We start from the raw sequence: 14,364 nt of genomic DNA, 5'->3' as shown, positions 1-14,364 counted from the left end.
AACAAAATAAATTTGATAAAAAATATGAGATGCTGATTTCAATTTTGAAAAGATTTTCATATGAAAGAAAGTGTGATTATATGTAGTTGTTTCAAAGAGTTATATCAGTTGCACAAATAGCAAAAATGAAACTTGAATGAAACAAAATAAATTTGATAAAAAATATTTAAACATACTAAATATTATCTTACTATATTAGATGATGCATGAAAAAATAATTGAATAATAACTGAGTAACAAAAATTGATAACAACATAGTAATACTAACCTAAAACAAATACTAATAAAACTATATATATGAAAAATATAATTTTTTTCAATTTATTTATAATTTTTAATAAAAAATTTACATCAAAACACCCCAAAATAGAAACTACAATTCAAACAACTGTTTAGAGCCATGGGGTCATTCCCTTGAAAGCACAAAGACTCCTGCAAGTCCCTAACGGGAATAGAAGCTTAAACAAAGAGTTCCTGTATGATGAATGAGCACTCTAACGTCTGTTATCCGAATTCAGATTCTCGAGGGTCAGCCGAATCAAAGATTTTTGCAGCCTTAAAAGGTTCAAATCTGAATTTGGTGGTAAAGCAAATGGACGAAGATAAAGTTGTGGTAGTAGGGCTCATTTCTGACACGCATGGAGTTGTAGAGGAGGCAGCTCTGCAAGCATTGAAAAGAGCCACCGATACCATTATACATGCAGGTCTGAATACATGCTTCCTTAAAAGAAGTTATACAGTTGTCCGACCGCAATTTAAATAAGCTACCCTTTGCAGTATTATTTTGTTTTACTAGATAAAAACAAACGCTGTTAGAAATCTAGACCTAGTTGTGCACCCCGGTGTAAAGGAATCACGCAGAGATTCTCCTCCTTTTAACTTTCTCATAACCCAGTTGGTTGGAATTGCATAGAGTACATTTTTAAAATCCCCAAACATGGATATGTAATGCGCATCATGGTCTCTTCGATAATCATATTTTTCAATAAATTTTGGTGGAGTGTCTCAAGAATTATGGTCTCAGTACACTTCTAAACATGTAGGGCGTTTTTCTATACATAACGAGAGGATCCAAACATTCACTGTAGAAAAGAACCGTCGCAGGTTTTGCTAGCCAACATTCCCTTTCAGTGAAAAGATGAAATCAGGAAATTATATTAACGTCCATGAGTGACCAATGTGAGCACTGGTGACTTAAAAGCAATCGTTAGAACAGCTAATCTCGGTGCTCAGGGTTCCCCTGTAACTAAAATTAAGCTATCTAGAACTCTTTCTAGTAAGCAATAGACAACCGGGTAAATCCTAGGCAAAATGAAAGATACAAAAACTCTAGATTACAAATCAGAAAGGAAGGCCTCTCAAAAGGAACTCCCTATAGAGTGAAGAGAAAGAGGCTGACAGAAAACAGAGCTTGGGAACAGAAGGATGAACGACATCCTCATCAATCACCACAAAAGGGCCAATGCAATGTCTGTTGTCCTCCTCGTGAGAATAGTATGAGCTGAGAGTGCCTGGCTGGACAATATTGGTAGGAAGCAGGGACTCGTCATAATGTTTCTCCAAATATCTATGGCTGATAATTCTTTATATTTAGAGGGAAAAGTGTTAATTAGCATCATTTCTTTAATGTTGACTGTCAGCATGGAAGATTAGCTGACCCGCTAGACCAGTTTTAAGGTTAAGAAGAGAAATCCTAGGGTGCGATTGTCTTTTTCTGCGAATTTTATGCACCATAATGCATGCTGAGTGCTAACTGTCGCAAAGATCATATAAGATACTATCATAGTTACCAGAAGACAGGTACTGGTATTGTATGGGTACTTAGAGTTGGCAAAAAATATTATTATTTTTTATAATTTAATTAAAAATAAATATACAATTGATATGCAACTTAAAACATGTAAAATACCTAAATATTTAAAATTTTGAAACTATTAAAATATTTAAATATATGTAAAACAAAAACAAAAATTAATTATATTGATATTTATAAGCTTCATCTTTATATGAACGCTTAAATTCTAAACCATTATCACTCGGAGATGGCAGGTAGCGACTGGAAGGGGAATGCCATTATTTAAAAAACATGGTACTAGGGACCTTCAGAGATGACTATATTTTGAAGTTATTTTCAATCAATTTGTAGAAGTTCATGCATGTACTCAATTTAAGACTTATTATTGTTTCTCTTCTTTTTGTTACCTCTTTGGCATTTGATAAGAAAAGTTTCTGCTAAAAGAATTTCTGATTTTTATCCAAAAATATAGAAAATTATAAGGTTTTTAATTTATTTTTTAAAATAATTAATTTTTTTTTCAATCACATGTCAGCTCTTTAAGAAAGCAGAGCATATTTTATATGATATATAATATATTAGAGAAACCTCTATATGAAATTTCCCAATTTTTAAGGGATGCCCTAGGAGACATAGAGATGCAAAGAAATTTCCAAAATGGAGACATGTTTTCAATAGAGAGATGAGTACTGGGGTTAGGGCACAAGTCTCCAAGTAACTATGAATACCATTGATGGACTGTTGTTAAGTGTTACATACTTTGATACTGAATGACTTGTCTAATTAAAAATGTAGCAGGATGCATCAAATGCTTAGACTTCATCAGTGTTGGGATATCTTTTGCTTTGTTGAAGGTGTTTTATGACAGATACCCCATTATTAATTGGGAGTTAATAGATTGGCCTAAACACATTTGTGATTATAATGTCTGCTAAAAAATTAGCTAGCATTAGGCTCCTCACACTAAATCTTTCTTTTTCGTCGAGCTTTTTGAGAGGATTGTCTTTGGATGCAAATTTTAGATAATTGTTATCAATCTTTCTTAGACCAATCTATGCATTTGGTCCTCAATAAGGATTATAAAGGTTAAAGGTATTGATCTGACCCATTCTGTATCCAAAAATTTACTTTACTTTGTTACATGCTTATCACTTAGATACACTCTTAGGTATGTACTAGAGGTGTGATAAGATGTAGCTTGGATTCGATTGTTATGTATAGGGACAAAGTTCAAGTAAATGAAAATTGCTAAATGGCACTAAGCTTGAGACTTGGTTATCCAAAAAAAGAAAAATAACATTGGAGCCATAACGGTGCACATCTAGAATTTCTTTGTCATTTAGGATCCAAATTTAATGGAGAAAAATTATTGACCTGTAGAAGTGTGGAGGTGTTATTAATCTCTTTGTCTCTCTCTATGGACTGAAATATGTGATTACAGTTTCAACAAAGAGGGATCCTGATTTTTCTTAGCATTATGTTTCTGTTCATTGCCAGTCCTATAAATATTTGCAAACATCAAAAGTGTTGAAAATGAACCCAATCCAGAAACTGAAAACTTTTTATTTTTGCACTTGTTCTAGATTTATCTTTTCCAGTTTCCAACCCATGTGTACGATTCTTCATTGCCCTAATACAAAGGCAAAGTTAAAAGTAAAGGTTGATTTTTGGTCATGGCCGAACCTGAGGCCAATTTGGTTGAGATTCCCCTAGTGAAAGCTCATAAATGGATTTCTTTTCATTTACCATATATACCTTAGTAATTCTTAATTATTATTGAACTTTTAAATCTTCTTTTATCATCAAACCCGACTGACTATCTTGTTGACCCTGTTTTTAGACCTGGCCATTTTTAAACTTTTCCCATTTTCGAATCATCACATATTGTCAAAACCAAGCCTTGCATGTATTGTTTGCTCCTTGAGTTGCACGTGAAGTCATGCTGCCATCTTAGCTGGTTAACTTATCAGTGTTGCACGCCACTCTAATAATGTTCTCAATTATCTCATGATATTGGTATGCTTCCAAGTATATTTTACAGAAATCATTTGTTCATCAAGTCAAGATGGATTTTCAGTTAGAAATCAAATCAGTTGAGCTGTGGCTCATGTCATGACAGGTTTTAGTATTTGGAGAGCGTACAAGGTGAAAGGAAATAACCTGAGAGATTGGTTTCATAATTTTTATTACTCCGGGTTCAGGAAACCTGTAATTAAGGGTCCAGTGAAATCAAACAAGATCCCTAGACAAATTCCAGAAAAGGCTTGTTTTGTGGTGATTGTTATTGGTCATGGAGGGCTTATTTGACTGTGGGCTCACTAGCACTCCATTTGTTTCTATAACAATATTCTACTTTTTCACTGAGCTTATTTCTTGGGAGCTAACGCTATCAGACTTATGCCTCGTCAATAATTAAATGAGTTGGAGTGTTTTTGATTAATAAAGCAGTGAGAACAAGGGCACTGACCCTTTACATAGCAAAAAAATGAGTTGGAGTGTTACTTAAGTAACTTTGTTATAGTTAACTACAAGATGAATGTTTGAATGTGTGAAGAATTACGAATGTGATGCAATCAAAGAGTCTAAAATGCCTGTTAGAAAAGTGCACACATATGGGATTGAGGCATTTATATATGGTCATATTGCAGAAAGAGCTGATTTGGGTCTGGTATTTATTCCTGTAGAGGATCAGATAATTGATGTCTATTACATGCTTGTACTCGTGGGTTCTACAATAATTCAGGCCATGGAAACACACTCAGATTACAATTATCCTATAGTTTGTCATTTTATAATAGATCATCATAGCAAGCTATGGGTTATCTCCAATGTAGGATACATGTGAATTGAATTTAATTTCAAAGGTTTAAATTTTCAAGAAAAAGTGACTGGCAAACTGTTTTGGCAAAATTAATGGTTGTCACTACTACGTTAGATCTTGATAGGTGACAACCTCATAAAGTGTGGACAGACTTGGTTTTAAAAAGTGAAATGCCTTATTTATTTGCCACTATCTCCCTTCTATGCACATACATGGGAGCCAAAGCAGATTGTGGACACCTCTTGAAGCATGCAAGACTGAGGAATTTTGTTGGATGTTGTAGTTGCAAGTGCCCTAGCCAACATATATGCAAGTTGCACAGACACAAAACAGACCACAGCCTCTTTTGATGTTTGAGAAAGGATGTCATTCATAAATGCTGTGATTGCAGGATATGCATGAAGTAGGTTTGTTGGATAAATGGTAAATTAGAGAGGTATTGAAACCATTGTCAATTTGTCGGTGTTTGAAGTGGTTCTCACAACCACCTTTATTTAATTGTGCACCCTACAAGATACCTCAAAAAGATGTCAGGTGATGATTACTAGATGTGCACAGAATGGGTTTGTTGAATAGGTATCAAAGTTTTTTTTTTGTTTAGTAATGGGCTGAAGCCAAATTGCTTTTGACTGGAGCTATGAACCAGTGAGACACATTTTTGAGGGGCCTCATCCTCATGTTTGTTCGGCATTAACACCCTTATATCTCCTTGTGCCGTCCTATCTTCCACGCTCAAGCATCACCTTATCTCTCCATTGCTTGTGTGTGGGACACATGGAGCTCGAGTAGACTCGAACCCAAGACCTCCCATGTAGGAGGCTCGTAGCTAACCATTGCTTTGTGGGGTCATCCCCTGAATAAGTATCAAAGTTGTTACAACAAAGAGATTTCATTTTATGGGTGGCACTAATTCTAGAATATGCACAAAATGGATTTGTTGACATGGCTTTACAAACTTTCAATCAAGTGCAGTCGATAAGCATAAAACCAAATTCCATAGCCTGAACTGGCATCCTACTTGTGGCTTGTCATATGGGAGATTTTGAGTAGATTTGGATATCCATCATGAATAATGGAGGGTGGTTTTATGTTAGATGTTATAGTTGGAAATGTTAAAAACCAGTGACAACATACATGAATTGTTTCACAAAATGCCTCAGAAAATATGGGCTTCAAAGAATGCAATAATTTCATTAATTACACCTAATCAATTTGTTGATACAATTTTAGAAAATTTTAAACAAATGTACTTAGTGGATGTAAGCCAATTTTCCCCTACCTCAAACAACATTATCTTTGCCTGCATGAAAATTGGCATTCCTTGAAATTTTAACATAGAGGGATTTCATTCATGAATTCGATCCAGACATCATTATTGGGTACAACATATGCAATTCTGATTTACCTTCTCTCATAGAATGGGCAGAACTATTGAATTTTCCTATTTTGTGTTGACTTGGTGGTTAGCACCTCCTTCGGGGTTTGCGACATGGCTTAACCACCTCCCATGGATTTGGGTAAGTCTGGCGTTTGTAGCGAGTGTTGATAGCTCAAGCTTTTGGTGCAATGACAAACATACCAACAATTGGTATCAGAGCCTTGAGTCATGGGTTCGAATCCCGGGAGGTCTCCTTCATTCCGTTGGTGCGGAACCCTCAGTCGGTGCTGAGGGGGAGATTGTTGACTTGGTGGTCAGCACCTCCTTCGGGGTTTGCGACATGGCTTAACCACCTCCCGTGGATCTGGGTAAGTCTAGCATTTGTAGCGAGCATTGATAGCTCGAGCTTTTGGCACAACAACAAACATACCTACATTTTGGTTGTATTAGATTACTTGTGTTCAAGTTAAGGAGACAACTTTTTCATCAAGGCAATATGGTACTTGAGAAACACACTTTCTTGGTGTGCAGAAAGAAGATGTCCATCATTCCCTCATTTCTGTTTTGCATGATGGGAACCCAAAAACAAGGTATAGACTTGTTGTGTATTGCCTAAAGAGATGGCTTGTGTTATTGGCATTCCTTTGTCAGTTCTTCTTTCTAGAGGACAAAGCATCAAGGTCTTGTCTCAGATATTAATAAAATCAAAGCAAAGTAATCTTGTGGTGCCAAATATCAAAAGCCAAGGATCTAGAGAAAGTTGTTTTAAATTACTCGCAAAATGACTCTAAAGATCAGTGCAAACTTTGCTTATGGTTTAACTGGAGCAACTGTTGGGTGGCTGTCCTATTTGGAGACCTCATCGAGTGTCGCATGGTTTTGAGTTTTATTGAAAAGTGAGAAAGATATTGTAGTGAGCATCTGAAGGTGTGGTGCATGTTAAAACAAATGATGTTTTTGTTGAATTTCTTCAAAACCTTGGAGGACAAATTATCTCATCTCTTTGACAAAACTAATGACTCACTGTTTTTCTGTTTTCTTGTTCTTATTCTTCATTACTTTCTGAAAAGTGACTTAAGTCACTCATTGTAACATAGGTTAGAAAATAGACTTTATTCTTGGAAAAGTAGAGCAAAACATAACCAAATAAGGTTTATTTTAAATCATTACTTTGCAAGAAGTAGTTATTAGTTAGTTATGGGGTAAAAGTTATAAATAAGGCGATTTTGGATGTACTATGGGTTCTTCTTCTATTACTTCTTCTTATATTTTGGCTGGGTTTTTTTCTTTTGGAGAATCTTTTTGCTTCTCAACAAAGCCTTGTACAGTGAAACTATAAGGAGTCGTGGTGCTCTAAGCTTTGAAGAAATTTGAATTTTCTGAATGTGGTGTCACTAAACTCTTCACCGATTGCTGATTGTTCATCTATCCAATCTGCTATCTTTCTTCATCTTTCTCTTCTACATGCTAATTTATACAGAAAATAGATTGAATACTTTGTGCTCTAATTTAGCTGATTTCAGAGGATATTTCAAATCTGAGTCTTGATTGTTTCATGTTATTTGTATGTTTAATGTGTAATAGGTTCTCCTCATCTTTCTTCGCATTGCTGAGAAGTTCCTTCTTTCAGTTTTCCTCATCTTTGTAGTGTTGTACTCATGAATCAAAAGTCTTTGTGCTTCCATTGATGATTGTATGATCTTACTTCTTTCCCATTCTTGAGAAATCACACGTTGTGTCTTGTATGTGCTCAGCTATGGTTCTCTCTTACTCATCCCTATGTTAGTTTTCCCTTTTCTCCTTTTTGGATTATAGGTTAAAAGCACTCAAAAACTATGAAACCCCATCGTATGAGGGAGCTGCTCCTCTCAAATGCAAAGGAAAGTTGTAAGTTTATAACAGCTTCTCCAACTATTGAAGCATTTTCCATTGCCTGTTGGGTGAGCCAAGTTAAAATCTGCAGTGACAAATCTTTTTACCAAATATCTATAGTGTCCATTTGTCATAGAAACTACAGATCTGCCTAAAATTCTAGGCTGCCTCACCAGGAAAAACTGTGGATTCTCTGCACACATTGAGAAACAAAGATATGCTTAAGCGGAAACTTTGGGATGTTAAAAGCACACATCTTCTTTCATGTCATGCCTTCAATAAGGCAGAGAACATAGATATAATTTACATGTTATGTTCTATGGTATTTGATATGTGGATGCATGCATTTGGGTAGGTGTAATGTCCCTTGAGATATTCCTTATTTTAGGCCTGCAAACAATATTATTCACTAAAAATTGATATTAGTATTATTAGGTAACAAGAGCACGTGATAATATTCAACACCATAAGAAAACATCATTTAGATAAACAATTCATGGCATCATTAACATTTGAATATATATATCACAACATAATTTCTTAGAAATACTTGCAAATAGCAATATTAAGGTGGGTCATTCTTACAACTTCTAGTTCATCTTGGAGGGGGGGCATCTTCCTTGATCAAGCCCAAGATCATGAGAGGCTGGTCATTCATTCCACCTCTTGACCCACGAGCATGGAAGGCTGGTTGTCCATTCTGTCTTGGTGTTGCGTACTTGATAAGAGCATGAAAGGGGGACATCGTCTCACCTCTTGTGGACTTGGAAGGGGGGCCATCCTTCCTATTTACAAGATACCTCCTAAAAATAAAAAACTGATTGCTTAGGGGTTTTATTAAATGATAAAATTTTGAATACCTCTTGATGGATTAGCAAGTTAATGTTGGACATATGTTGTCATTAATGTCAAAGGTGTGATGACAAAGGAGTGTCGAAGAAGTATCAACAAGTTGTGGTCATTGATGTCAAAGCATTCAAAAGAATGCAACTACTTGTCATGTCATATCAGACCTGTTTGTAGTGCATTTTGAGTTGCGGTAGTATAGTGAATTGCTATGAAGTTGGAATTAGTTAGAATATATTTGTAATATCATGTTGCATCTATTCTTGTTGGTGGAAGTGATCTGGAAGTCTGATCCGGAATGTCTGAGGTAAGTTACCTAGATAGTGAGCTTGTTTTGGTAACTTGTTTTGATCTGCATTGCTTCATAGTAGTGACTTACGTCCCGTGGTTTGAAAGGAGAGTATGTCTACACATGATTCATCATAATCCAAAGTTTTCGGAGTTGGTGTGTAGTGGTTTGCAAGAGTGACAGAGGGGTCACTGTGCCAATGAATTAACTAGTTAGAAGTTTCGGCTTGATGCGGCAATAGCTTGTGGCACATACCCTCCGGAGCTAGTGTGTGGATGACCATAGGGACCAAATGAGGCTACATTGGGAACCACATGGTGGCTTCTAACTTTTGGAGTAGTGTGTGGGCTATTGGACCTGGCCTATTACATGTTTGGACACATTTGGCTGAGGAATAGTTGTGTGGCTGACTTGCGGACATTATTTCTATGTTATGGGCTGACACATGAATGTAGTTGTAAATGTAATTCATATATATACATGTCTAGGATCTGCCCTAGATAGTAGTAATGGTGTATGTTAGTGGAATACTATGTTATTAGGACTCCAATGCAAAAATCAGAATGATCGATATACGGTCAGATTTGATGTAATTTGTGTTGAATTCCAATCATGTGCACCATTATTAGAAGATCATATGCTATGTGAGAGTGTCTAAAGGTTGATCAGATCAAGTGCAAGCTGATTTATTACGCTTGAAGGTCCGCAAATCATATCTTTGCTATCCGGTAGGACTGGTGTCTTACCTATTGCAATGGTTACCCCTTTGGGAGTCTGGATCATTCTGGAGAGAGGATCGTAGTGCCTTGCGCGTTCCAAGACCAACTTGTTGCATTGTATAGATTGTGGAAATCCAGCGGCATGATAGATACCACTCCTCATGATGTTTGCATAGGTAGGAGAGGGAATCTGGTTCCTTGTTCCGAACATCCTTTGCCTCATTTGCTCCATACTGAGTAAGTGCATGTTTGTGTCTGTGATATCCTTCCATCAGGATGACAATTTGGATTCTGGATAGAATCCCTCCTGGACAATCTTCAACTGCTCCTTCCGAACTCCAATCCTGGATTTTGACATGGTACCTATTTGAAGCTAGAAGTCGATAACTTTGAAAAATTTGTCTTGATAGCTATTTTCAGAATTGAATTAGTTCTGATTTCTAATGATTTAGACACTTTGTAGGAATGGAAATCAGGAATTTAATCTATATTCCTAGCGAATTCTGAAAATAGAATTTAAATTGATAAGAATAGGGTCTAAACCCCTCATAAAAACTTTAAAAATCACCATTTTCAGGCTTAACTAAGTCTGAAGATAGTATACTTAGAAGATTCATCAAAATTAAGGTCATAGGAGTATACTAAGGGTCAAATTTCACTTGGAAAAGGTGAATAAAGTTTTGATTTTCAGTTTCAAATGTCTGAAGACACCTTTCCAAATTCAACAATGGCTGCCAATAGATCTGAAGACAACCTGCAACACTTAAAATCAATCTCATAACAAGGTTGCAGCCATGTATAAACACTTGCAATCGATGGAATTTTACCTCCCAAGTCAAAGTTGTCAAATCTGAGCACAAATAAGGAGCTGGTGAAAATGTCTAAGTCTGAGGATAAATCTGAAAATGAAGGTTTCAGACTCAGGTCAGCGATGAAAACTCTACCAAATGCTCAGAAAATGACCATAAAATGCCCCCAAAATACCTCCTTAGTGAAATCGTCCAAAAGTGCAGTGGCTGGAAATACAACAAAAATGCTCTCAAAATGGTCCTCAATCAAAATCCCCTAAGTGGTAATGAGCTGGAAATAGAATGTTAAGTCTGAAAACTAAGTTTCCAGCCAACAATGGAGGTCAAATCACCTTTAGCAATGATAGCAAACTCAGGTCTGAGAACAATGGCAGCCAACCAACATCAAGGAAACTCAGCAATGACAAGGAGAATCACCCAAAATGTGGAGAACTAACCTCCCAAGCAAAATCGCCACCTTCCCAAAAATGGCACCACCTCACCAAAATTGATTTATGTGGTCAAAATGACCACCACACTTGCTGTAGCACTCCAATAATGGCGCCCAGGTCTGATTGGGCAGAAAAAACCTGCAAAACACAAACTCCAGCTTCAATGGTGTCCAATGGACACTTCACAAAAAATTGCCTAGCTGGAAAAACTGTTCAATCAGTCACTTGATGGTCTTTGTTCAGTCACATCGGCAAGATATAATATTATTTTAATGCTGGTTGATTCATTTTATTCTTTTTTTCACCTTGAAACCTCACCACACAAGCAATGTGGGATAAAAACTTGCTTTTTATACTTGCTTGGGAAAATCGATTTGCAATAGGAAAAATATTTAATCATTAATTAATGTTTCAAATCATTTAATAATTGTTTTTGAAAATTAAATAATCGTCATCAAATGCAAAAACAATTAAATTCAAGCCCATTTACTTCTATACTTGCTTGGGAAAATCGATTTGCAAAAGGAAAAATATTTAATCATTAATTAATGTTTCAAATCATTTAATAATTGTTTTTGAAAATTAAATAATCGTCATCAAATGCAAAACAATTAAATTCAGGCCCATTTACTTTTAAAATTTTCCATTGTTCCACGGTTGTTGGGGATGGGGAGACAGGGGGATGTGGGGACAGGCTTCGGGGACGGGGGGACAAAGGGAAAAAGTTTTGGGGACGGGGGGGACTTGGGCCTGAGGGGGGCAAACGTGTTTCCGTGGAACACTGAAATTTTCAAAAATTTAATCAATTTTGGCTCCTGAGGGAAAATCACCCCATATTTGGTTAAAATCCCAAATAAAGACTAATTAAAAATGTCACAATTATTCACTAGGGAAAATCGCCCCACTTTGGGATAAAAATCCCAATAAAAAATCATTAAATCTGCCCAAAAACACCTCAAGGGAAAATTGATTTGCAAATGGAGTCAAAATTTCACTTCATTTCGTCATTAAGTCCAAAAAGTCTCCTTGGGGGAAAATCGACCCCTATCTGGATAGTTATCTAGATGAAAACTTCATCCAAAAACTGCAACTTGGGGAAATTCGCCTTTCATCAGGACAATCCTCTGCATAAAAATCCATTAAATTTGATCATAAATTGACCTGGGGGAAAATCAATCTTCATTAGTGTTGTGACCCTTTTCACACATCGCCCCATTGCAAATGGGGACCCTCCCTTTTTCCTGCTTTCTAGGGTTTTTGTTAGTGTCCTGTGACCTTCCGCTTCAGTTCTGCTTGGTTCTGTCAAGTTTTGAATGGTTTGAGTCCTAAAGATTGAAAGTCAGTTTGTGCAAGCCAAGTGATAATAGAGTCCAGACACCGTCAAAGTGCCCAGAAACAGTAAAGGACAAAGAGTGCAATTGATTTGAACGAATCTGGACAACTTTCTACTTTCAGAAAGTTTGCTATTTTGCTTTTTCCTATTTTTTAGGAAGTTTCGTTTTTGGCATTTTTAGCCCGATCCCTGGTATGGCTATTTTTTAGAAAGTTTCCCCTATTTTTTAGGGATGCCTGCTTTTTGCTTTTTCTTAGTGGGGACCTAGGGTTTGTATTGGCACCACTCACCTGTTTCGATTGCGATCAAGAATTTCAAAGTTTTGACCTAAAAAGCTAAGTTCCTACATTTTAGGGGTCATGACACTTCAGATGGTTTGCCTAAGTATGGATTTCAAATTTCAAGTTAATCTGGCTAAAATTGAAGAAATTGTGAAATTTTGAAGTTTTCCAAATATTTTTTAAGTCTGGCTAATCAATGATTGATGGTGAGTGTTATGGCAGGAAGTTGAAAAGTCCGCCCTCATGAAAGGAAAGTGGCATGAGCATGAAAAGTCCACCCATGATGGAGACTCACAAAGTCCGCCTTCATGTGTTAAAGGTGCTCAAGAACTCAAAAGTCCGCCCAAGGTGATAAGTCATGAACTCTCCAAACTCCACCCTATGGAGAGAGTAAAAAAGTCCACCCTCTTCATGGTTGAGTTCTAAGTCTTCAAGAAAGTCCGCCCAAGCATGATGATAGAGATGCCAAGAGTTGTGGCACAAAGCTTTCAAAGTCCGCCCTACCTTGCACCTAAGTTGAAAAGTCCGCCCTAGGAGGAAGGCATATGAAGTGAACATGAGAAACTCCGCCCTATGGAGAGAGACGAAAAGTCCACCCTATGGAGATGCCTAAAAAGTCCGCCTTAGTGATGGTCTTGAGCTTCCAAAACTCCGCCTTCTTAGTCTCTCCAAAGTCCGCCTAACCAAGGTAGCATGGCTAGCTAAAAGTCCGCCCTAACATTGGAGCACAAGTCACTCAAAAGTCTGCCCTTAGATAGTCTTCTAAAAGTCCGCCCAAGGTGACAAATCATTCAAAGTCCGCCCTTGTATTGATTGTAGCAAGCCTGCCTTTTGGTTGTCCCAAGTGTTTGAAGGGTCATGGTGCAAGGAAGCCAACAAAGTCCACCTTGAAAGACATGCAAGATGGTTCCTAAAGTCTACAAATTCCGCCCTGAAGTTAAGTGCATAAAGTCTGCCCTATGAAGGAGTTTTGAAGTGCACAATATAAGTGAAGTCCGCCCTTGATTAATGCGAAAGGTGCACAATGATCACAAAGTCCGCCCTTGTAGAGTATGTTGGTGCATGACAGAGATGAAGTCTGCCTTAAGACCTAAAGATGGTTCCTAAGTTTGTTCAAGTCTGCCATGGCAAGGAGAATCAAAACAATTTGTGAAGTCCGCCTTGGTAAAGAAAAAGCTCAAGTTCGCCTAGCAGTTGAAAGGGAAACAATTTGAAGTCACTCATAGTGAGGAATGTTTTTGTTGAACTCCGCTTGGGAGGAAAGAAATCCTCAAAGTTCGCCATTGTTTGGAAAAGATTTCAGGAACTCCGCCTAAGCGAGGAACAATTTTGGTGAAGTCTGCCACGCATGAGGAAGCACTTTGATCAGAATTTCCTAAGGTTTGCCATGAGTATGGAAGGAAAGAGATAAAGTCCACCTTGACTAGATTGTTAGATTCATCGAAATAGGTTCTCTCCAAGTCTGCCCTCAAACTAGGAAAACAAATGCTGAAATCTGCTATCATTTGGAAAGAATCTTATGAAGTCTGCTACAGTTGAGATAAGGAAAGATTTCTGTCATGAGGAAAAAATCTTCCAAAGTCCAAATTTTGGACTAAGATAGAAAGTTTTGAAGTTTGAAACAAAAGATTTCATCAAAATTAATTTCAGAAGGCTTCAAAATTTGGAGAATAGGGAAAGACAGAGTTTAATTCTTGAACTCATAGTGGAACTAGAAACTTTCTCCAAAGGCTAAACTTGAACTCAAAATGAAATCAGAACTTTCTCAAATAACTGAGTTTAACTGATAT

The 14,364-nt window shown here is 36.9% G+C and overlaps 1 protein-coding gene across 6 annotated transcripts in view; it reads left to right on the top strand.

Annotated features, from left to right (window-relative positions):
* Positions 1-379: 379 nt before the first annotated feature.
* Positions 380-14,364, top strand: part of LOC131034097 (uncharacterized) — a 150,865-nt gene continuing 136,880 nt past the window's right edge. For 3 of the 6 annotated variants that reach the window (XM_057965478.2, XM_057965494.2, XM_057965469.2), the window contains exon 1: positions 382-704. In XM_057965478.2, coding sequence (XP_057821461.2) covers positions 479-704 — 226 coding nt within the window. In that variant the 5' untranslated portion in view covers positions 382-478. Of the gene's footprint in view, positions 705-14,364 lie in introns of all 6 variants that reach the window. The other 3 variants (XM_057965502.2, XM_057965483.2, XM_057965509.2) reach the window with 2 other exon arrangements.

Source organism: Cryptomeria japonica, chromosome 5 (genome assembly GCF_030272615.1).
Source record: "Cryptomeria japonica chromosome 5, Sugi_1.0, whole genome shotgun sequence".
NCBI classification, from domain to species: Eukaryota; Viridiplantae; Streptophyta; class Pinopsida; order Cupressales; family Cupressaceae; genus Cryptomeria; species Cryptomeria japonica.
Note: the sequence above shows the minus strand (reverse complement) of the source record. Positions and strands in the feature narration are given on the sequence as shown.